The sequence below is a fragment of the Boleophthalmus pectinirostris genome, unplaced genomic scaffold, assembly GCF_026225935.1.
Source record: "Boleophthalmus pectinirostris isolate CB_2022bp ecotype Guang Dong unplaced genomic scaffold, ASM2622593v1 HiC_scaffold_21, whole genome shotgun sequence".
In the NCBI taxonomy this organism is placed as follows: domain Eukaryota; kingdom Metazoa; phylum Chordata; class Actinopteri; order Gobiiformes; family Gobiidae; genus Boleophthalmus; species Boleophthalmus pectinirostris.
This window is the reverse complement of record NW_026571175.1, coordinates 28,784,381-28,809,613: the sequence shown is the minus strand read 5'-3', so window position 1 is coordinate 28,809,613 and position 25,233 is coordinate 28,784,381. Positions and strand designations below refer to the sequence as shown.

Genomic DNA, 25,233 nt, shown 5'->3' with positions numbered 1-25,233 from the left:
AAAAGAGTAAAAAGAAAGAAGAGAGAAAGGTGAAAGAAGAGAGAGAGAAACAGAGGGAGAGAGGAGGAAAAACGAAAAAAGGAGGAAAGGGAGCAAGAGAGAGAAAGAGAGGAAAGGGATAAATAGGATGAGAAGAAAATGACAGGAGAGTAAGAGAGAGAGGAGTAACGGCGAAAGGGAGGAGAGGATGAGAGAGACAGAGGAAGAGAGGAGTAAAACGGGGTGAAAGGAGGAAAAGGAGGAGAGGGAGAGAGAGAGGAAGGGGATAAATAGGATGAGAGGAAGGTGAAAGGACGGTAAGAAAGGAGGGAGAGAGACAGAGAGAGAAATGGGGAGAGGAAGGAGACAGAGAGAGAGAGAGAGAGAGAGAGAGGAGTAAAAGGGGGAAAGGAGGAGAAGATGAGAGAGGGGGATAAACAGGAGGAGAAGAAGGTGAAATAAGAAAGAAAGAGAGAGAGAGAGAGAAGGAGGGGGAAAATTGGTGAAAAGGAAGACAGAGGGAAAAGGGAGTAGAAAAGGAGGACACAGAGGGAAGAGGGGATAAATAGGAGGAGAGAAGGTGAAAGGAGAGTAAGAGAGGAGAAAGAGAGAGGAGTAAAAAGAGGGAAAGGAGGAGAAGAAGAAGAGAAAGAGGTATAAGAGAGAGAGAGAAGAGAGACAGACAGAGAGAGGAGGAAAAAGGAAGACAGAGGAAGAGGGGAGTAAAAAGGCGGGGAAAGGAGGACAGAGAAGAGGGGATAAATCAGAGGAGAGTAAGAGAGGAGAGAGAGAGGGGAGTAAAAGAGGAAAAGGAGGAGAGGGAGAGAGAGAGAGGAGGATAAAAAGGAGGAGAGGAAGGTGAAAGGAGAGTAAGATAGAGAGAGAGGGAGGGAGGGAGAGGGGAAAAAAGGAAGACAGAGGGAGAAGGAGGAGTAAAAAGGGGGACACAGAGAGAAGAGGGAATAAATAGGAGGAGAGGAAGGTGAAAGGAGAGTAAGAGAAGAGAGAGAGAGAGAGAGAGGGGGGGAGGGGAGTAAAAAGGGGAAAAGGAGGAAATGGAGAGAGGGGGATAAATAGACTGAGAAGAGGTGAAAGAAGAGTAAGAGAGTGAGAGAGTGAAAGAGAAAGAGAGAGGGAGAGAGGAGAAAAGGGGGAGAGAGAGAGAGAAGAGGGGATAAATAGTAAGAGAGGAAAGTGAAAGGAGAATAAGAAAGGAGGGCAGAAAAGGGGGGGAATAGAGGAGAGAGAGAAAGGAAGGGAATAAACGGGATGAGAGGAGAGTGACAGAGGAGAATGATAGAGAGATAGAGAGGAGTAATGGAGAAAAGGAGGAGAGGGAGAGAGAGGCAGAGAGGAAAAGGGGAAGAGGGAGGTAAAAGGAGAACAAGAATGAGCGACGTGACTTTTTTTATTCTCCCGACTTCTTCTAGTTTCAGTTTTAGTGTCGACGAGCGTCACGTTTTCTACACTTTAATCTGGTGTTTAATCCACGTCCTTCCAGCTCGTCTCTGTAGCTTCTCTTACACACCTTTTCCTGTGCATCTTGGCTGTTTCCATGACGACCTCCATCCAGGCTGAGAGCAAAAATAAAGATGGCGTCCGTAGGGGGGGGGGTCCTGCTCGGGAGGGGGGGGGGGGGGGGGTCCATCCCGTAAGTGCGTGTTAGAGTGGACAGGCGCCTCGGTAGCGGGCGATGACACTCCACGCCGCCGCTTTTTATGGCTCCACTCGGGTCTAATAAAAGTTAGATTAAAGGCGCAATGTGTAACTTTCTGATTTCTGTGCTCGTTTCCATGGATATGTCACTTCTTTTTTCAATTTTCTTTTTATTTATTTGGCACGTATGACATAACAATAAAGAAAGAGGCAAAAAACCCCAAAGGATTTATATTAAAGCCTCCACCTCACACTGTAAACCTGAACATTCAAAGTCATAAATAGATTCTTCTTTTTGAGTAATTTTTTAAAACTTTTTTTTTAATGAAAGGGAACTAATGTGGGTTTAAGTGAGAGTAACTTAAAAACATAGATGAGGCACAACTTAGTAGAATTAAGTAGTTAAAAATAATATCTAATGTGTGTATAATGTACTAGGTGTATACGACAATGTGTAATGTATGTAAGTATGTATGTATTATTAATCTATAGACATATTATATAATATTGATTAGACTAGTAAATCCTCTGACTTTCACGTGGTATGGTGTGTATAATGTGTGTGTACTATGATGTGTGTAGATGTACTTGATTGTATGTTCAATGTGTGTACAAAAATCATGGATTACATATAAAACTGAAATTGAATTAAATTATCCCAGTGGTTTGAAAACTCGAACTATAAATATTGAGTATTTGAGTATTGAATGAGCACTTTGAATTCAGCTGTTATCAAAAAGTACAAGTAGCAAGCCATCCAACCTTTTAAGTTCTGGAAGACTGTGACTTTTAAGTTCATCAGCTTAAAATAATTGATTTATTTGGGTTTACATTATCGCTCTGCATTAAAAAAATAAATAAAAAATTCAGTTTGTTTCTCACTTTCCACGGTGGTTCCAGCTCGGGTCTTCTACCACAGGCCTGGGATCTTTAGAGTACTGCGCAGTATCTTTGCTGTTCCCAGTACTACACAATTCTGGACCGAGATGTCCGTTGTTTTCCCCGGTATCTGCTGTACCCACTCTTCCAGTTTGGGGGTTACGGCCCCGAGTGTCCGATCACCGCGGGCACCACTGATGCCTTCACTGTCCAGGCTCTCTCCAGCTCCTCCTTGAGCCCCTGGTATTTTCTAGTTTCTCATGTTCCTTTTCTGATATTACCACCTTGCTCTGCTCTGTTGCTTATCCACCAACACTACGTCTGGTTCATTCACCATCACGCTCTTTCCAGTTTAGATCATCGACAGCTTGTCTGGAATGTTCCACAGTGTGACATTAAACAGCTCCACTTTTACGTCTATTCAACTGCAGGTGGATTTATAGCTCAAAAATACCTAGAAAAACAACATTTTGACTGTGAGCGGGGTCGCCTCTCCACAGATCTGACCTGTAACTTGGTCCGGTTTGGTCTCCATGAAGATAAAAACGTTTAATGCCACACTGTGAAACATTCCAGACAAAGCAATGCCATATCGGACAGAATATACAGCTCCTATAAGATGAGACATGGGGGTTTAAGTGTTGTTACTAAAAGGTTTTTTCATATAATGCACTGCTCCCAACTTTTTACATTAGAGTCCAATTGCTCTTGAGATGGACAGACAACATAGAAAAAGTCAAGGACAAAAGGAAGTGCTCTGCTATAGCGTAAAGGTCCTATATTAAACAAAATTGACTCTTGTGAGCTTTAAGTCGTGTTATAATGTTGTTTCCTCCTCACAAACAAACCTAGAGTTGCTTTTTTTTCATTCACACATGTTTGAGTGACACTTTATTATTAATCTGTTTACATCTCCAAAACTCAGACTGCTCCTTTTACCTTTTGTGGGCAATTCCATGTCTGAAATCATCCAAATGATTTTTATGAAGGTGTATGGAGTTTAAAAACACAGTGGAGCACTTCCTTTATTAAAATAAAAAGGTGGAACTGAGTGTTTTCTGTCACGGAGAAAAAATCTAAGTGTGTTAAACATGTGTAAAAAAAAAAAAAAAAAAACACGACTCAAGGTCTGTTTGTGATGAAGAAACAACATTATAACATAGATCAGAAAACAGAGTAATATAGAAAAAGATTAAACTGACATTTCTTTACTTTTTACTCTCGGACATTTGTGTTGTGAACTGAAAATACCTAGTTGAAGGACAAATAAACACTTTCTTAACTTATTATTTGAACAGTTTACTTCAAAAAGGCCGACTCCTCATAAATAAAACTTTAAGTAACTGCACCAATGGGTTTTAAAAGGATGAAAAATTAAAACCGCTGGCGTCGCAATTAAGCATTTATATCAAAATATTATATAATTTGGAAAGGAAAATGTATCAAAATGTGGAAAGAAACCTTAATCCCAGGCTTAGTTTAAAGGTGCATTACGCAGCTTTTCAGGCAGAGGGTCTCCATGGAGATGTTACTGCTTTCCCTGGAATGTTCCACAGTATGCCTTTAAACATATCCATCTAACATTTCTTCATTACAGGTGTTTCTATTGCTCAAAAATACAATAATTCCTCCTGTGAATAGAGGCGACTTTCCACAGATCTGACCTGCTTGTCTCCCTCGTGATGAATCTATACTGCGGAACATTCTAGACAATGCGATAACGTTTCCATGGAGACAAACAGCTGGCAGACCCCGCACTAGAAATGTAACGCAGTGCAGCTTTAAGACTAACATTTGACAATAGAACAGATATGACACATTTAAAAGCAAATTCAGTTGAGTAATACTTATGAATATCGTATCGCAAGAACTCTCACAATAATATCGTGGTCCATCATAATATATCGAATTACAAGGTTTTTCACATAAAAGTATTAAAAAAGAGGGAAGTGCATAGGCCATGATTCTTTATTTACTTTACTACATAATAAAATAACTGTTATTAAGCACTTTAAATCTTATTTATTAAAAAGGAAAAAACACTGTATGTACAATTCTATTAATCCCTCTAAAATATCGCAATAATTATCGTACCGTGAGAGGCATATCGTGATAATATCGTACCGTGAGATTTGGATATCGTTACATCCCTAGTAATAATAAATCTATGCTACAATCGAAGCCACAAATTGAGACCTTTTATTATAGTTTACAACAGAAGTGGGACCAAGTCGTTGTTTTGCAACTCTCAAGTAAGTCTCAAGTCTTTGACCTCAAGTCCGAGTCAAGTCCCAAGTCAAATACAGGCAAGTCCAAGTCGAGTCTCGAGTCACTGGCCTGTAAGTCCAAGTCAAGTCCAAGTCGTCTGCTTTGAGCTTCAAGTCATTTCAAGTCTTTAAAACAAAGTACCAAATATAGTTTAGACTTACTGAAATTTATTTGAATTTTAAGATAAATTGTACTTCAAAAAGTCATAGTATATTTATATATGAGTATTTATAGAGTATGTAAGAGTTGTAGAAATGCAAATGTTTCCTTTTTAAATGTCTTGACAAGATCTTAGAGTGAATCATTACGGTCAGAACAGAAAGAATTCAGATTTTAAAGTGCTTCTCAAGTCTTCTCAAGTCACAAGCCTCAAGTCCGAGTCAAGTCCAAAGGCACTGACCTTCAAGTCCAAGTCAAGTCCCACGTCTTAGTCCATTTTATCAATTCAAGTCTCAAGTCCTAAAAATAGTGACTCAAGTCTGACTCGTGTCCAAGTCACAACTTTTCCACAAATTGAGACCTTTTGTTATAGTTTACATTGCAAGTAGGTTTTACTGCAACTGCAAACTGAACTCTGCAGCTCAGGTCTGCTGTTACAAATGAAAATACTCGAGCTGTTTAGTCGCAGTACAGCTTCAGTTTGACTGCATGTATTCCCTATGGAAGTATGTACCAGAGGTGGGGACTGGCAAGTCGTGACTTGGACTCGAGTCAGACTTGAGTCAGTATTTTTACGACTTAAGACTTGACTTGATAAAATGGACTAAAACTTGGGACTCGACTTGGGATTTGAGAAGATTGAGAAGCGCTTTTAAATCTGAATTCTTCCCATTCTGACCGTAATGATTCACACTAAGATCTTGTCAAAACATTTAAAAAGGAAAAATTAACTAAATTAATTTGTACAACTCATATAAATACTCATATATAAATATACTATGAGTTTTTAAGTACAATTTATCTTAAAAGTCATATAAATTGCAAAAATCTAAACTGGTTTAAAGACTCGAAATGACTTGAAGCTCAAAGCAGACGACTTGGACCTGACTTAGGACTTATGGGCCAGTGACTCGAGACTCGACTTGGACTTGCCTGTACTTGACTTGGGACTTGACTCGGACTTGAGGTCAAAGACTTGAGACTTACTTGAGACTTGCAAAACAACGACTTAGTTCCACCTCTGTTGTAAACTATAATAAAAGGTCTCAATTTGTGGGGAAAAAAAAGTAAAATAAATAAACTTTGGCTTCGAACTTAGCATAGATTTATAATTTCTAGGGATGTAACGATGTCCAAATCTCACGGTACGATATTATCACAATATGCCTCTCACTGTACTTTACTACGATACTTAATAATGTCAGTATATTTCTTATCATGGTAATAAGTCCGAAAATCATTATTTTTTTGTTCAAATATTAAGATGTGTCAGAACACCACTGTTATTCATTTTATATTTTATTTGTAAACATATTTATATTTTATTTGAGTCATGTGACCGTTTACTTTATGCCTGAAGTTAACAGAGTAAGAAATATTATCCGCGAAAGAGAAAAACACAGCAAAAGTGTAAAAAAAAAGATGCCAAACTTTAAGAAACGTTACTTAACTACTGGTGATGTGCAGGCGAACACTGTAAATATATTGTTTTGAATTGTGCATTTGTTTAAAGGTATTTATGTAAAGCTGAGAGATATTCTGTGGGTATTTATTGTAGTTTTCACTGTGTCCAATGTGTTGATGAGAATAAATATTGACACACGATCATCAGCACGGAGCGTAAAGTGAAAGTAAAGCGTTATTGACAAAGAAAACTAGGGTAACCACCTACACTTGAGCAACTTCCTCATGTATTATGTGACGGTAACTCTCCTCCCCACCCTTTGTGGGCTGTAACATATCGGAACTTGATGAACGTGAGAGGAAAACATAATGAACAGGCGACGCTGAGCTCAAGCACATTTTAAGGCAAATATTTTTATTTTTACATTCAAATGGAGGAGGTAGAAACAAAAGTGGAGCTGTGGAGTGTCTCTGTAGTTGGACAAAACTCTGAATTTGGATCTATTAAAGACGAAAAAGCGGATTCAAATGAGAAAGACAAATCCGGGTACGTAAAGCAGACGTTTATTTACGCTATTACGCTGCGTTCACGAGAAAATGGCTCTTTCCACTCGTGTCAATTACGATTTTGTTCTTTCTTTTCTTGACAAATACACCTGCACACACTGAAAACAAGTAAATTCAAGTAAAAGTGAAAGTGGAAAACAAGAAAAGTTTTTTTTTTTTACTACACTGCGGTGCGCCATAGTGAAAGGTCAAAGGTTATTTTAATCAGGTCGTCAAAAAATAAATAAATTCTCAGTTTTCTAGTAGAAATTACAACATGAGTGGCCCGTTCATGTGTAATCCCTCATAATTCCTAGTGTACATGAAAGCAGCATTGTTATATACGGTAACGCGAAGCAAAGCGAACAAGGTCGTTTTCATTTTGGCGCATTTTGGTTAATTTTGGTTGATGTTTGCGGATTATTTAGCGTGTCAAATGGGCGCAATGCACTCCCATGCCACTTACAAGCCCAAGTAAAAAATAAAATACAATAAAGTACAAAAGTAATAATAATAATTCAAAAAAAACCCTCAAACTTCTTCACTTCTCAGTCATAAGTAAGCTATGAAAACTGTTTACAAATTAAGAAAATAAAACGTAGCCTGCATATTTTTACCTTTCTGTGTGTGTTTGTGTGTGTGCAGATCGCATTGTATTTCCGGGAGTGCTCAGGTGCAGCTGGAGGGAGACGGGCGCCATCATGAGGCTGTTTGCTGTAACTGCAAGTGGCTGCACCAAATGGAGCCTGCAAAATTCAACTCCCTTCTCAAATGTATCTTCGTCTTCTTGATTGCTTCACAATTAAGGTAAAAAAAAAAGAATAAATTAATAAATAAAACATTAATGAATGTATATTATTTCCAAGGCAATAATCTTTTCTTTGATTTCTTTCTTCTCAGTATCTTCTTAACCCTAAGGTACCCGGAGATTTTCAGAGGTACGTAAAGAAATCAAATTTGTGTCAGTCACTCACTCCTTGGTCAAAACCAGTGGTGGAAAAAGTACCTTCACCTGAAAAAATACACAATGTGAATAACAAAACAAAACAAAACAAAAACAAAAAAAATCAAGTAAAAGCAATAATGAAAATATTAAAGTACCCGTTTAAAATTGTACTTAAAGAGTAAAAAGTAAAAGTATTTGGAGATCTAACAAAGCTTCAAATGTAGGTTTTGATATAAATTTGAGCTTAGCTTTGTTTATATGATTGTTTGCTCAATCTATGACCTTGATAAAACATTTTTTAAAAACCCTTGGCCTTTTCAGCAGGACTCGGACAATAACAAAAATACTTTTACTTTTCAAGAATGTAGTGGAGTAGAAAGTACACATACCTGCTCTCAGATGTAGTGTACTTAAGTAAAGTACAGACAGACAGACCGTCCATCCATTTTCTTCCACTTATCTGGGGCTGGGTCGTGGGGGCAGCAGTCTAAGCAGGGACTCCCAGACTTCCTTCACCCCGGACACTTCGTCCAGCTCCTCCGGGGGACCCCTAAGCATTCCCAGGCCAGGCGAGAGACTTAGTCCGTCCAACGTATTCTGGGTCTTCCCCGGGGCCTCCTCCTGGTGGGACATGCCCGGAACACCTCCCGAGGGAGACGCTCAGGAGGCATCCGGAACAGATGCCCGAGCCTCTGCTGTCTCCTCTCGACGTGGAGGAGCAGCGGCTCTACTCTGAGCTCCTCCCGTGTGACTGAGCTCCTCACCCTGTCTCTAAGGGAGCGCCCAGCCACCCTGCGGAGGAAACTCATTTCGAGTGTTTGTATCCGCGATCTCGTCCTTTTGGTCTTTACCCAAAGCTCATGACCATAGATCACACATGGACAGACAGCTTTTTTACTTTAATACTTTTACACTGTTACGTTCCACCACTGGTCAGGACAAACAGCCTTAAAATCAGAACTGGGTTAAAACATATGTTTAAATGTGTAAGTTGAGGTTTAAGTATAAATGTAACAAGATTGTAAAATTTTGTTTTATAATACAATATTGATACTTTGCAGTTGATTCAACATTAGCTGGAGGTGTGATGTTACTGTCGCTGTAGGCTCTTCTCTGTGTGATGATCTGTTACTCAAATTAGACTTTTATCTGAGCTTTAAATAACTGACTTAGCTGGAACTACATCAGCTGATCTGATTCATCCTGTTAAACAAAATCCCTCTCAGATAACATCACAGTGGTTCACATTAGTTTACAGTTTTTAGTTTTTCACTCTCACTTTTTATGTTGAAAATCAAACTCCTGAACAGAACCATGACCAGATCCTGAAACTGCTCTTTAAATCCAGTTTGTATTTTTTCTTGAGTTTTCAGACGTCACCTTAAAATGTTTTTTTAATCAGTGTTCACTAATGTTTACTTTGTGTCTCCATGGTAACTGGTGATAATTCTGCCAATACACGTACATGTAGAAAACCCCCAGCGTGAGGTCACTGCAAAGTATCAATTAGTAAAATTATAATGTTTAACTTTGTGTGTGTGTCTTTTTTGTCTCTTTTGCAGAACTGTTTTTCGTCACTAACTTCATTTTTGGAGCAATTGGTTTGTATTTTTATTTTTTATCCACACAAAGAAACAGAGGCCCTCCTGCAGACTACTAGTACATAAGAGTCAGGTTTGTGGAGATGCAAGCTTGCAAGTAAGAATGCTTGCAAGTAAGAATACATGTTTTTTTCAAAGTTTTTCAGTGCTATTGAATCTACCAAAATGAAAAACAAAAAAAAACATGCATAAAAAACATGCATAATTTTAAAAAGTTACATACTGTGGCTTTTTTTTTTTTTTTTTTTTACACACTTATTTCTTAGACACAACAATAAATATACCAAAACTTCAATTAATCAGGCTTGTTTTATTTACATTTTAATGCATATCTGTATTTAATTTTATCATGGTTTATATTGACTGTATTTATTCATAGTTGCTAATATGCACATTTTTTTCTGTGACTATGGCAACAAAACCTTTTCCGATTCAAAATTTAAAGTCCCATTAAAAAATTTTGTCAATTTATTTATTTACTTATTCATAAAGTCCTATTAAAAAATGTCATTTATTTATTTATGTATTTATTAATAAGGTCCTATAAAAATTTTTGTCAATTATTTATTTATTTATAAAGTCCTATTAACATTTTTGTAAATTTTTTTTATTAAAAATTAATGTAAATTTATTTATTTATATTTTAAATTTCTAAAAAAAACAAAAAAAAAAAAAAAACCTAAAACAATTTAAAGGTGCACTATGTAGCTTTTTGTTTTGGGTCCATCACCTGCTTGTTTTATGCCTGGAATGTTCCACAGTATGACATTAAACAGCTCTACCTTACATTTATTCAATTATAAGTGGTCAATAATAGCGGACAAAACTGTAAAACGTAAAACTGTAAAAACTAAAAGCGACAAAACTGTAAAATCTCCATGGAGAAAATCATTTGAGGGACCCTCCACCAGAAAAGTTACACAACGCACATTTAAAACAGAAAAGCCGTTTGTCAGTTGGTCATACATTTGCGGAGACTGAAAACCCTTTCCACAGAAGAGGGGGAGAGGGAGCGAGGGGGGGAGAGGGAGGGAGGGGAGGGGCAGTATTTTGAGATTGGTTTAGTGCGGACGCCTTGTGACTTTAAGATCCTATTTGGTCCACTGGCTTAAAATCTGAAAAAGGGTGAATTGGTGGGACTAAGGTGCTTGGGACCAGATAAGTCCGAGTGGATGTGAATTTGTATTCTGGATCACGGACCATTGCCAAAACCTCACACTCGGTTTGATCCCCAGCCTTTGGCAAGACACTTGGCCTTCACCTTGAGGCGGTATTATGCAAAACTGACTCTTTGGAGCTTTCTGTAGTTATGTTATAAAGTTACTCTTTCATCAAAAACACGCCTGAAGAGGTTTTGTACGTCATCCATGTGTGTTTGCAATCTCCCCCGTGGCTCTATAATTATTTAACAACAGCGTCTTGTTATTTTTGCTACTTATTTTGAGTTTATTTTTATCATTTATACTTATAGCTCTTTGTTATTGTAATATATTGTGATGTGTGAGCTGCTGTGTCCAAATAATTTCGCTTGTGGATCAATAAAGTTTGTCTAAGTCTATAAACAGCCAGATAAAAAAAGCACTTTGTATTAATTGGATTTTTTGCAAGTATAGACTGAATGGAAATGACTGTCAGCTTAATTTTGCTTCTAAAACTGTCTTATGATTATATTGTGATCTTAAAAGACTTAATGCTATTTTCTGATTTGTTATAATGTTGTTTCCTCATCAAAAACAGACCTGGAGTTGTGTTTTGTTTCATTCACATGTTTAACACACAAACCCGGCGTATTTAAGCTGAGTTCTTCTCTGAAACTGAAAACACTTCCACCTTGTGAGGTTATGAGGTGTTTTAAAACTACATACACCTTCATTAGAATCATTTGGACAATGATTGGAATACATGCATCACAAATTTTGGACTTCTGGTCATCTCGCAGTACATACTGGGAAGGATTTTCCAAAAAAGTGAGCATCAAACTGCCATGTTTGTTTTCCCAGTGGGATGCGTCTATTGACAAAGCTGATCTTTTCAAGTCTTTTGAACCATATCGCTTTTGTTTCTGGTTCTGATATTGTCATATTTTAGTTTTAGGATTCGGACATTGTAATTGTGTGGTTGTTGGATCCTAACAGCGGAAAACGGGCTTCGGAAGTTTGCGAACCCCATAACTGCAAAAGGGAATCAGATCTGTGTGAGTGCAAACCTCCGTTCAAACTGTTTCTCTTCCCAACAGAATTGAAAAATAGTGAAAGGCAAAGGCGATAGGCATGGGATTGATCCATAGGAAGGACGAAAAAGGAAACCTTTGGCTGCCTAAGAAATCATCCCGAGTTTACAGCGAACATTTTGTATGTGGAGCGACAACAAAACAAAGTCCTGATCCCTCGCTCAACCTTGGTTACGAATTCAAAAAGTCAACGTGAAAGTGAAAGGCACCAGCTGTTCACCAAGAAACACCTTCCACTGCAAAGAGACCAAGACGTGATGTTGCTGTAAAACCACAACAACAAGAAAGTGCAGCTCAGTCTGTTTGTCTTCTGTACCTCTCACTTAACCTTTGTTGGTGCTCCACATATAAAATGTTCGCTGCAAACTCGGGATGATTTCTTAGGCAGCCAAAGGTTTCCTTTTTTTGTCCTTCCTGTGGCTCAATCCTGCCCATCGCCTTCACCTTTTACTATTTTTCAATTCCGTTGGGAAGGGAAACAGTTTGGACGGAGGTTTGCAGTCACACATCTGATTCCATTTTGCAGTTGTAGAGTTCGCAAACTTCTGAAGCTCATTTCTCGAGCCGTTTTCCGCTGTTAGGATCCAACAACCACACAATTATGACATGCGAATCCCATAACTAAAATATGACAATATCAGAACCAGAAACAAAAGTGATATATTTCAAAAGACTCGAAAAGATCGGCTTTGTCAATAGACGCATCCCACTGGGAAAACAAACATGACTCACTTTTTCTGAAAATCCTTCCCAGTATGCACTCCATGATGACCGAAGTCCGTAATTCGTGATGCATGTATTGCCAATCTCTTCTGAACAAAAGGTTAAACTGTTGTTGCTGTTGACATGTAAATTATTGCTTCATGACATCACAAGGTGGACCAGAGCATTTTGAGCTTTGGAGAAGCTATGATTAAAAATGCAGGATTACTCAAATGTGTGAATGAAACAAAACACAACTCCAGGTGTGTTTAATGAGGAAACAACATTATAACAGATCAGAAAAAAGAGTTATACGGGTCTTTTAAGGTCACAATACAACGTAAGACAGTTTTAGAAGCAGAATTAAGCTTCAAAATTAATCTCGCAGTCATTTCCATTCAGTCTATACTTGCAAAAAGTCCAATTAACACAAAGTGCTTTTTTATCTGGCTGTTTATAGACTTAGACAAACTTTATTGATCCACAAGTGAAATTATCTGGACACAGCAGCTCACACATCACAATATATTACAATAACAAAGAGCTAAAAGTATAAATGGTAAAAATGAACTCAAAATAAATAGCGAAAATAACAAGACACTGTTGTTAAATAATTATAGAGCCGTGGGGGGGATCGCAAACACACAAGGATGATGTACAAAAGCTCTTCAGGCAGGTTTTTGATGAAAGAACAAAGCTCACGAGAGTCAATTTCTCGTGATGTAGGACCACAATTACCCACAATTAACTCAATGATCTTGATATTGATAGACATAGATAGATAGTTTCAAGTAAGTCCCAAGTCTTTGACCTTCAAGTCCGAGTCAAGTTCCAAGTCAAAGACAGGCAAGTCCAAGTCGAGAATCGAGCCACTGGTCCATAAGTCCAAGTCAAGTCCAAGTCGTCTGCTTTGAGCTTCAAATCATTTCAAGTCTTTAAGCAAAAGTACAAAATATAGCTTAGATTTTTGAAATTTATATGAATTTTAAACTAAAATGTTCTTAAAAATTCATAGTATATTTATATATGAGTGTTTATAGAGTATATAAGAGTTGTAGAAACGTTGATTTTTTTCCTTTTTAAATGTTTTGAAAAGATCTTAGTGTGAATCATTACATCAGAACAGAAAAAATTCATATTTAAAAGTGCTTCTCAAGTCTTCTCAAGTCCTAGTCAAGTCCCAAGTAGCTGACCTTCAAGTCCAAGTCGAGTCTCAAGTCTTAGTCCATTTTATCAAGTCAAGTCTCAAGTCTGACCCGAGTCCAAGTCCCCACCTCTGCTATTGTGAAACCTTTGACGAAACAATACCACGAAATTTCGGTTATTGTTACATCCCTACACACTAACATACTACTAATTTAATGATATTCCTCGTAATAAAGCATATTTGTAACGCAGATGTGCTGTTTTGTTGTTTGTAGTTGCTGTCGTGGCCCTGTGCGTCGACGTGAGGAGACCTGGGCTCAGCCTCAGACTCGTCCCGAAGTGTGTGGCCTCAGCGACTCTGTGGATCACGCATTACAAAAGAAGAAAGTTGTACTACACGATCACTAGAAAACTACTTCCTCACTGCGTTTCAGTTCTGTGGACACAAACACTGTACGCTGTGGCCTGGCTTAAAGGTGACTTGCGTTGTCTCCATGGAGATGTCCTCGCTTTGCCTGGAATGTTCCACAGTATGACATTAAACACAACTAAACTGACAGTAAGCACAACTATTTAGCGTTTATTCATTACGGGTGTTTCTGTTGCTCAAAAATGCAATAATTCTCTCTGTGAATAGGGTCGCCTCTCCACAGATCTGACCTGTTTTGTAACTTATAGTTGTCTCCCTTGATATACATAGGTTTAAGCTCTACCGTGGAACATTCTAGACCAGGGGTGATCAAACTAAGGCCCGGGGGCCATATGCGGCCCTTTAAAAGTAATAATTTCTCCATGGCGGGTTCCATTTCTACAGTTCTACCTTTAAATAAAATAAAATAAAATTAGAGGTTAAATAGTGAATACAGAAATACACAGAAAAACATAAAACTCTATACAATAAAAGTTAATGTTATGAATGCATTTTTACCTTCGCCAAGGAGGTTATGTTTTTGCCGGCGTTTGTCTGTTTGTCTGTTTGTTTGTTTGTTTGTCTTTTAGCAACATAACTCAAAAAGTTATGGACCAATTTTGATGAAATTTTCAGGATTTGTTGGAATTGTGAAAAGGAAGAACTGATTTCATTTTGGGGTTGATCCGGAAGAAATCCTGGATTCTGGATCACTTTGAAATTTTAGTTAACATTGTGGTAAATGGGGCCAAAAAGTTTTGTTTCTCAATATCTCGGTTAATTATTGACCAAACCCCATGAAGTTTGACTCAGGGATGGACAATGGGATCCTCTTTCATATTCCAAAGGCTGATCCAGATCTGATCCAGAAGACTGATTTTTATCACAATTTATATAAAAAATGGGGGTCGTCCTTGGCGGAGGTCTGCGCTCTCTGAGTGCTTTTCTAGTTACAACTTTTTTTATTCTAACATAGTAATACAGATGTAACGATATCCAAATCTCTCGATACGATATTTGTACAATATTCATGCCACGGTATGATATTTATTGTGATATTTTAAAGAGATTTACAAAACTGTTAATGTGCTACTTTTCTGTCAAAGTCCAAATAAATTAAATTCATAACACTAATCAAGTAGATTGGACTGAAACAAAGCAAAGGATCATGGGATATGTAGTTCTCTGTTTTTTAGTGAATGCTGCACCATAACAATGAATTAAAGAAAAGAAACTTGATATATACATGTTATTATTGTGCAGAGGTGGGACCAAGTCTTATTTTTGCAACTCTCAAGTAAGTCTCAAGTCTTTGACCTCAAGTCCGAGTCAAGTCCCAAGTCAAAGACAAGTAAGTCCAAGTTGAGTCTCGAGTCAGTGGCCCATAAGTCCGAGTCAAGTCCAAGTCGTCTGCTTTGAGCTTCAAGTCATTTCAAGTCTTTAAACCAAAGTACCAAATATAGCTTAGATTTTTGCAATTAATATGAATTTTAAACTAAACTGTACTTATAAAATCATAGAATATTTATATATGAGTATTTATAGAGTATGTAAGAGTTGTAGAAATGTTGATTTTTCCTTTTTAAAACGTCTTGACAAGATATTAGTGAGAATCATTAAGGTCAGAATAGAAAGAATTCAGATTTAAAAGTGCTTCTCAAGTTACAGGCCTCAAGTCCGAGTCAAGTCCCAAGTCAATGATCTTCAGGTCCAAGTCGAGTCCCAAGTCTTAGTCCATTTTATCAAGTCTCAAGTCCTAAAAATAGTGACTGGAGTCAAAGTCACGACTTGCAAGTCCCCACCTCTGTTATTGTGACACCTTTGACGATACAATACCACAAAATTTCAGATATTGTTACATCCCTAAATACTAACATACTACTAACTTAAGATATTAACATTTAAAACTCGAATTTCGATACTAGGGAATAGTCAGTACTGATTTTGATACCATGATAATAAAAAACACTCTTTCTTTAGATTATAGAATGTGATTTTTAACTTTAAATCTTAGTATTTTCTTTTATATTCCCATGTATTCCCTCAGTGGGTCAGGAAAGGTTCATGTGACTTTTTGAGTCTCGATACTTGCGCAAATAAGTAACTAGTGTCGATACTCTCTTTCGTATCGATTAGTATCTGCTTTCCGATACTTTTGACGATCCTATTTTGTATTTACTGTTTATATTTTCTTTATTTGCTCCTATGATTCTTACAAAAAAAAAGGAAAAACCTCACACGGAGCGGAGAGAATAGGACCAAGGACCTTTGCAGCAGGCACACATTTATTATTAACACCCCCCCACCACCTTCTCTACCCCTCTTACCCCCCCTCCAACCCCCAATCAAACCCCACCCCAATATAATTCTGCAACCCCAGCACTGGTCATCCTCCGTACACTCCCCCCTTTCTCTCTCTCTCTTTCTTTTTCTTTCTCTCCCCATTACAAAGCCAAAGAGCTGCCCCCTTTTTTTTTTTTTTTTTTTTTTCCTCCTCCTCACCCAAAAAAAACCCTCGTGACCTTTCAACCCCGGGCGCCATAGCAACCCCGGTGACCCCCCAGTTGCCTTGGTAACGACCTTGGGAGCATGTCTGACCACGACGCACCCCTCTCCCCTCTCCCCTCCTCCCTCCCTCCCTCGTCCTCCATCACCCCACCCATGCGCCGCGCGGACTCCAGGCAAACCGATCGATATCCTATCACACAGAACAGTGGAGCGGAGGAGAGGGGCAGCGGGCCAGCCAGATTACGGAGAGAGAGACGCGGAGGAGGAGGGGGAGGGGTGTCCGAAAAGGAAAAAAAGGCAATATATATTAGTGTGTGTGTGTGTGTGTGTGTGTGTGTGCGGGTAAAATAGGTGTAAGGAAGAAAGGTTTTAAAGGAGAAAGATGGAGAAAGAGAGAGAAGTTGCAGCTGCGTATTTATCACATTGTGCAGACTAAAATCTGTACACACACTCGATCCATGTGTCTGCCTCCCTGATGGAGACAAAAAAGAGGTCTCCATGTAATAAATCCTTCATTATGAGATCTACAGCATGATTTAAAGTTAAGATATGAGTTAAAATAGGTTAAGAATTGGGTTTAGTTTATGACTAAGTAAATGGTAACAATGGTTAAAGTCACTGTGGGGCCCGGTCAAGCAGAAGTAAACAGCAAGGCCAAAAATTCAAATTAATGCATCTGATATAAAAATGTATTCAACAGATACATATGTACTCTAGTTTATGAAACTGTTCACCTTTTTTCTGTACCATTTTTGGTTCTAAAGTTCCATACGTTTTAAACAGACCATGTATGAAACATGGAACAAAAACTATTTCCCAAATTTCAAAGACCTGCAAATCATGTAAATAAATGGATGTATTTCATCATATCTTGTGTTATTCCATCTTTGAACTGTTGATGAAGGTACATGATTTAAAAAAAATAAATACAATTTAAATGATAAAAATTTGCTTGGAAGGACTGACATATTTTATAGAAATAGTTTCCTTTCATTTTGAAGTAATATTAAAGTATTCGGAAGAAAAAAGTGACAAATTATGCAAAATCATGCACCTTCTACTTGTTTGTACAATTTTCCCTCCGTTACTTTTCCCTCCGTTACCATGACCTTTCTTAATAAAAAATCTCATTACTGAAAAAGTAAGAGGTTTTTCAACCTAATCTTGTACCATATGGTAGAAAACTATATGAAGCAAATATTCAAACCAGTTTGTTAAGGATATGTAAGTGAGAACCAAGAGTTATCACTGTTTGTATTTATTGCCCAAAAAGTGCTGCATATTCCCTCCGTTACTGACATGAGTTTTAAAATTTTTTGTCAACAACTTGAAAGAAATTGCAAGTTTAACTTTACCCTGTTGGAGTGTAACTCTTTCCTACATTCTGATACTTTACTTATTTCAATAGTCCCTCTAGTTTCTGAATAAGAGACATTTGAATGTAAAAAATCTGCCCCTGTTTCCCTCCGTTACCACTTGACCGGACCCTATGGTTACACAAAATGGTTTCTTGTGAGCTTTAAGACACGTTATAATTAGGGCTGGGTATCATTAAGAAGTTGCCGATACGATACATATGCCACGATATGATACACTTTTCGATACTGTGCACTTTCAATTCAATACGATATTGTTGGATGTAACAATAACCAAAATATCATGATATTGTGTTGTCAAAGTTCTCACAATAATATCGTGGACCATCACAATATATCGAATTACAAGAGTTATGGTGCAGCAACAGCAATAGAGAAAAGAGAGAACTACATAGACCATGATCCTTTGCTCCATTTCAGTGCAGACTACAAGAAGAACTAACAGTTCTAAACACTTTTAAGTCTTAGTTCTTTGGATTTTTGGAGAAAGATGGAGAGAGAAGTTGAGTGCATGTGAGTGTGGCTGTGTGCGTGTGTGTGTGATTGTGTGTGTTTGTGAGTGTGTGTGTGTTTGTGTGTGTGATTGTGAGTGTGTGTGTTTGTGAATGTGTGTGTGTGTGTTTTTGAGTGTGAGTTTGTGTGTGTGTATTTCTGAGTGTGGATGTGTGATTGTGCATTTGTGAGTGTGTGTTTGTGATTATGTGCGTTTGTGAGCGTGTGTGTGTGGTTGTGTGTGTTTGTGAGTGCGTGTGCGCGTTTGTGTGTGTATGCGTTTGTGAGTGTGTTTGTTTGTGAGTGTGTGTGTGTGATTGTGCATTTGTGAATGTGTGTGTTTGTGTGTGTGATTGTGGACATGTGTGTGTTTGTGATTGTGTGCGTTTGTGAGTGTGTGATTATGCACATTTCTGTGTGTTTGTGTGTGTGATTGTGTCTGTGAATGTGATTGTGTGCGGGTGTTTGTGTGTGTGTTTGTGTTCGTGTGTGTGGTTTGTGTGTGTGTTTGTGAGTGTGTGTGAGTGTGTGTGTTTGTGTGTGTTTGTATGTGTGTTTGTGCATTGGGGGCCTCATGGTGCAAAATGCGGCTTTAGCGCCTGGTGGTAATCAGGAAGAGAGAGGATGGAGGTGGAGAAAGAGGAGAAAGAGAAAGAGAAGAGAGAGGAAGGAGAGAGGAAGGAGAGAGGGGAAGAGAGGAAGGAGAGAGAGGAAGGAGAGAGGGGAGAGAGGAAGGAGAGAGAGGAGAGGAGAGAGGAAGGAGAGAGGGGAGAGAGGAAGGAGAGAGGAGAGGAGAGAGAGGAGAGAGAGGAGGAGAGAGGAAGAGAGAGAAGAGAGAGGAAGGAGAGAGGGGAGAGAGGAAGAGAGAGAGGAGGGAGAGGAAGGAGGAGGAGGAGAGAGGAGGAGAGAGGAAGGAGAGAGGAAGGAGAGAGGAGGGAGAGAGGAGGAGAGAGGGGAGAGAGGAAGGAGAGAGAAGGAGAGAGGAGAGAGAGAGAGAGAGGAGGAGAGAGGAAGGAGAGAGGAAGGAGAGAGGAAGGGAGAGAGGAGGGAGAGAGGAAAGGAGAGAGGAGAGAGAGGAAGGAGAGAGAGGAGGGAGAGAGGAAGGAGAGAGGAGAGAGAGAGGAGAGAGGGGAGAGAGGAAGGAGAGAGGAAGGAGAGAGAGGAGGAGAGAGGAAGAGAGAGGAGGAGAGAGGAAGGAGAGAGGAGGGAGAGAGAAAGGAGAGAGGAGGGAGAGAGGAAGGAGAGAGGAGGGAGAGAGAAGGAGGAGAGAGAGAGAGAGGAGGAGAGAGGAAGGAGAGAGGGAGGAGAGAGGAAGGAGAGAGGGAGAGAGAGGAAGGGAGAGAGGGAGAGGAGGAGGAGAGGAGGAGAGGAGGAGAGAGGAAAGGAGAGAGGAGAGGGAGAGAGGAGGGAGAGAGGAAGGAGAGGAGGAGAAGGAGGGAGAGAGGAAGGAGAGAGGAGGGAGAGAGGAAGGAGAGAGGAAGGAGAGAGGAGGGAAGAGAGGAAGGAGAGAGGAAGGAGAGAGAGGAGGAGAGAGGAGGAGAGAGAGGAGAGAGAGAGAGAGGAGAGAGAGAGGAGAGAGGAAGGAGGAGGAGAGAGAGGAGAGAGAGGAAGGAGAGAGGAGAGAGGAGAGAGAGGAAGGAGAGAGGAAGGAGAGAGGAAGGAGAGAGAGGAGAGAGAGAGAGAGAGGAGAGAGGAAGGAGAGAGGAGGAGAGAGAGGAGAGGAGGAGAGAGGGGGAGAGAGGAGAAGGAGAGAGGAAGGAGAGAGGAAGGAGAGAGGAAGGAGAGAGGAAGGAGAGAGGAAGGAGAGAGGGGAGAGGGGGGTATTAGCGCTGGATGTGTTGATAATGAGTGAAGCGCTTGTGCTCTCAGCTCTAGATAAAGGATCGGGAACTAAACCAGTGACAAAAATCAAACCATTTAGCTGTGATCCGTAGGCGTCCAATTTAAAGGTGCACCGTTTGTGAGCTCACAAACTCACGAGAATCCATCTTGGCCTGTGTCCGCTGTACGGTCAATCGGGCGGACTGATTATGTCACAGCTTTGAGGTTTGAGCAGGAGCCAAAAGCAAAGCGCCAAAACGAACCACATGGAGACGCTGACAGACGTATTTCAGCCTATTTTAAAGTCAAAACAGACTATTTATTTTTGAGGAAAACATGCAGAAGGTCAGAGCTTTGTGCATTTGTGAACAGGGAAGACGTCTGTGCTTTTCTCTCGACTGGATTTCACTAAAGTTTGGTTTTTTCATCTTGTGTTGTGACGCTGTTGTGAGACTTCGACCAATCTGACCTTTGCAGTTGCCGTTCTTTTAAAATGTTCTACTTTATTGTTAGGCCTTATTCAGATTCCTGCTCAGATCAAGTTCTGTTGTTGCGCCTTTAGACAAGACACTTCACCCACCTTGCCAAGTATCAGGGTGGTGAAAAGCTTTTGCTGAACAGATCCTTCATAAAGGCCTTCAGAAAGCTCATGTTACTGACCTGTTTCACTGGTTTCTCCTCCTCTGTCCTGGTTCTTTTGTCCTGGTTCTTCATGTAGGGCTGAAGATTCCCTCTGGACACTCCATTCTATCTGGATTGTTACTTTTACTTTAATTCCTGTGCAACATTTTAAAAGTCCAGCTATGATTAAACACATTTATTAAAACTTATTAGCTGTTTTTGGTTGTCTTAAATTTTACTGAAAACTTGTGTCCTTACTCTGAACGGGCTTGCATCTCCACAAACGCCTCCTTCTTGTTTCCATGGAAATACTGTTCCTTTGGCTATAATCTTCAACCATATGGCTTATTCATTTCCAAGGAGAATGTTCCGAAGTATGGCTTTAACTTTCTATTTCTATGGCATCATGCAGCTCCAGAATGTAACATGTTTTAACCATAGACCGTAATGGTTTTAACATAGATACTTGTTTTTATATTCCACCAAGAGCAGGCCTAAGATAGACATTATTTTTTCTTATGTAAATGATTTTCTACTTGATACTGCAGTGACGTCAAGCTGAGGGTGCTCAACATGAATGTGTATGGCAGAATGTTCATCAGTTTCTATGGAGTAAGAAAGCTTTCAGAAATATTTGTGTGCATAGGATAGAAATCTGTGCATGTTTGGGAAATCGGTGCATATTTGGCTGTAGTTAAGCATAAATTAAATCATTTAAACTCTCAAATGAGTCCAGTCGTACATAAAATGTGCTGTGTGTATTTTATCCAACAGAATACAAATTTAAAAGTTATGACATCAAGAATTACTTCAGTACGAATACAAATTCAAAGACACGACTTTACTGTCACAGGCTTTATTTATTTGAGCAGAAGAAACATTGATCAAGATGCTGGACTTTGGCGCCGCATAAAATAAATAATGCCTGTGAAGTGATGACATATTTTTGACGGTAAAGTCGTGTCTATGAATTCGTCTTCGTACTGAAGTAAGTGTAATCATACATTTTTATTTCATGATTGTAGTTCTTGATGTCATAACTTTTCAATTCGTGTTCCGTTGGATTAAAAAAAAAAAAAAAACACAGAACATATTTTATGTATGACTGGACTCATTTGAGAGTTTATGAATATTTATTTTATGCTCAACTACAGCCAAATATGCACATCAATATTTCTGAAAGCTTTCTTACTCCATAAATACCATCGTGCACACAATAGCAAACAGCCAAAAAAGCCAAAGATCATCTGAAGAACTGTAATTTATGTGTTTGATTTTGAACAAAAGGGGAGAGTGACGAGCTGAAAAATTGCTGACTAATACCAACTAGATTGTGACCGTAATTTTTTAAAAGAGAGACTTGTTTAACAGTAAAAAAAATCAGCTGTTGTAGTTCCAGCTAAGTCAGTTCTTTATGGTCAGATTGTGTTAAAAGTCTAACAAAGGTCTCAAGAGAAAGCAGTGCCTAAAATTTCACAACCCCAGGGAAAGTCAGCTGCAAAGTATCAATTATGTCAACATATAACACTTATTACCGTATTTTCTGCACTACAGGACACACTTAAAATCCTTTAATTTCATCAATAAACGACTGCGCGCCTTATAATCCAAGAGCACCTTATATATGAATTTATTGGGGCGTCTTAGTACGACTTTAGTAAACTACAAAGCCGCACCACTTGCAGCATTACGGCTCCCGTAGTCAGGAGCATCGCGGAGTAATACATACTGTGATCCCTTTTAATATCAAAATGCACCTGTCAAGAAACATGCTCACAACGCCCACTTTAAACTCAACACTGTTATAAAGTGAAAGTGCGAGCTGCGTGGGAGCAGTGGATGAGAGAAGACGAACACACTTTCACCAAGACAGGGAGACAGCGCCGAGCGACTTACGCCACGATCTGCCAAAGGATCGTGGACGCCCGGGTTAAGGATCAGTATCAACTGTGGTCCGAGCTTTCACCAAGACCCGAATCATCACTGAACGGCCAGGGAACAGTAACCACACTGACTCAGATAATGACGAGAGGGATGTGGACGTGCTGGACGCCGTAATCACCCTTGAACAATTATGAGTTATTGTGAATACACTAACAATTTATCGCTCTCAGACAGTATATTTTTTTACATGTTACAATTAAACAAAGTTGAGAGTTACTGTGGACGTGTTAAATAAAGTTTGACTAACTTATCTAACTGTTGTGTTTCGTTTAATGCGCCTTATAGTCCGGAAAAGAGTTTGAAAATAGACCATTCAGTAACAGTGCGCCTTATAATCCAGAGCGCCCTATAGTGCAGAAAATACGGTACTCAATTATAGCCTACATTTGGAATCAGCTTCAGGATAGTGAGGAACAGGTCTATAATTCAACTTTAGATACTGTATATTTGTACTTCTAAGTTAAACGTGCGGTACTCGTGTTATTCCTCCCAGTGCATTAATCATAAATGTGTAATCTTCACAATATAAACAGATGACTGGACACTGCTGGCGACATGAAGAGTTGGTCACAGCATTTATTTCCATTTTCTGACAAAACTCACACAAAACAAACTGGAGACCAAACTGAAAAAAGAGAGATCCTTCTAGTTTATTTCATTTTCATATATAGTATTATTCTTTGTATTTTTTTTCTTTTTTATACTTCATTTCATACGTTTTTTTTACCATACAGTGCCTTGTATATATTTTCACACATCCACTGCTTTTAAATAATGAAATCGGAGAGAAATCTCTTTTTCCGTGGACACAGAAAGATTGTATTTTTTTTTAACAGGAGGGTAAAGGGTGGGGGGAGAGAGAGGGATGCAGTATTTGGGAGAGAGGGAGGTGAGGGATGGAGGCGGGAAACGGTGGAGGGAGGGACATTTGCACTGTGTTCACAAGTAGACGAACAGTAAGGGAGGAGCAACAGGCAGGAGTTTAGGGTTTGGGGAGATTCGGGATGGAAAAAAATATATATCGTGTGCTTTGTCATGTGTAAATGAAAACAAGCAGCTTTCAAAACCCACTCCGAACTTAAAAAAACACTTCCGAAAATTCAAATAAAGGGAGTGTGAGAGAGAGAGAGAGGAATGTGACCTTTGTGACCAGCCTTGAGGAAGGGCTAGTTAGTTGGCAGTAGAATATTGGCAGTGACAGTCGAGAGAGTAAAGAGAGAGTTTGTAAAATGGCAGTGGTTGCGAAGCTAAAGGCCAAAGCTATGAAATACGAGCTGGTGTCCGTTGCGAAAATTCACGTTTTTAAGCTCGAGACCAAGCTGCCCGGTGTTTTTTTTCCGCTTACCGTAAGAAAAAGCAATCAAGATGCACCATTTTTATTCCACAAACTGATGTAATTTATCACAAATTACTTAACAATGTGTAGTAGTAGTAGTAGTAGTAGTAGTAGTAGTAGTAGTAACGGCACAGATAGTGGTACTGGCGAACTAGTGCTGTTCAAAGTTTGGATAGAAAAATAATGGAGAGAAGGAGATAGAAAGAGAGAGAGAGAGAGAGGAGGGAGTGGGTAAAGATTCACAAAAACACCAGATGCCCTCCCCCTTGTCCCCCTCCTGGTCCTCGCGCTCAGAAGTCTTGGCGTTTTTGATTTTTAAATTTCGAGGCGAGGGCCAGGGGGGAAGAAGGCGCGGCCGATACGGGAGTGAGATGAGGGAGTAAACATCTTGTACAGGTGAAAGTGGAGAGAGGGAGGAGGAGGAGGAGGAGAGAGGGAAGAGAGGAGAGGAAGGGTGAAGGGAGAAGTAAATGATGCAAATGATGCTTTGATAATTTAGTAGTAAGTTTCTTTTTCGACCCAGCCTGAAAAAGAGAAAGAGAAAAGAGAAAAAATGTAGAGTAAGCAACAATGTTTTCATCAGTAGGGCTATTAAACAAAACATAATATTCTAGGATTTTTACTGTAAATGCAAGGGATAAACCAGGACTAAACCAGGTCCAAACTAGGACTACAGCAAGTCTAAAAAGAACCAAAGCTGTTTTGTACCTGGACTAAACCTGGTCTAAACTAGAATTACAGAGTTTAAGAATATGTTCATATTTGCCTTGGTTTGATTCCAGTTTGGTCTTGGTGTAGTCTTGGTTTGGTCCTGCTCTAGTCCTGGTCTAGTTCTTGTCTAGTTCCAGGTTTAGTCTCAACTATTATGCAAATTGTGTGGCAGTGTGAACATAACCTAAGAAAAGGACTAAACCAAGTCTAAACCAGGACTAAACCAGTTCTGAAGTAGTTTAAGGATTCGTTCACCCTTGGCATGTTTTTATCCTATTTTAGTCCTGATTTAGATTTGATTTGGTCCCACTCTAGTCCTGGTTTAGTCCCGGTTTTGTGAACACAGTCTAAAAAAAGGACTAAGCCAGGTCTAAACCAGGACTAAACCAGGTCTAAACTAGGACTACAGTAGTTTAAGGATATGTACATATTTGTCTTGGTTTGATTCCAGGTTTAGTCCTGCTCTAGTTCCAGGTTTAGTCCCAACCTTTATGCAAAT

General features: G+C 39.2%; 2 protein-coding genes across 4 annotated transcripts in view; one reads left to right on the top strand and one right to left on the bottom strand.

Moving 5' to 3' along the window:
* The first annotated feature begins 6,680 nt into the window (after window positions 1-6,680).
* LOC110172183 (uncharacterized) lies at window positions 6,681-15,164 on the top strand. 3 transcript variants are annotated; one of them, XM_020938012.2, is made up of 5 exons: window positions 6,681-6,892; window positions 7,537-7,698; window positions 7,792-7,829; window positions 9,400-9,438; window positions 13,792-15,164. In XM_020938012.2, the coding sequence occupies exons 1-5, from the start codon at window positions 6,777-6,779 to the stop codon at window positions 14,091-14,093; spliced, it is 657 nt and encodes a 218-aa protein (XP_020793671.1). In that variant the 5' UTR covers window positions 6,681-6,776; the 3' UTR covers window positions 14,094-15,164. The 3 variants fall into 3 exon arrangements, with proteins under 3 accessions (XP_020793671.1, XP_020793672.1, XP_055013283.1); XM_020938013.2 differs by having other exon boundaries at window positions 9,400-9,511; XM_055157308.1 differs by having other exon boundaries at window positions 9,400-9,535.
* An 8,559-nt stretch (window positions 15,165-23,723) lies between these two features.
* The window catches only part of atp1a3a (ATPase Na+/K+ transporting subunit alpha 3a), a 48,743-nt gene continuing 47,233 nt past the window's right edge, over window positions 23,724-25,233 (bottom strand). The window contains exon 25 of the mRNA XM_055157139.1: window positions 23,724-24,547. Within this exon, the coding sequence (XP_055013114.1) occupies window positions 24,519-24,547 (29 nt within the window). The 3' untranslated portion in view covers window positions 23,724-24,518. The remainder of the gene's footprint in view (window positions 24,548-25,233) is intronic.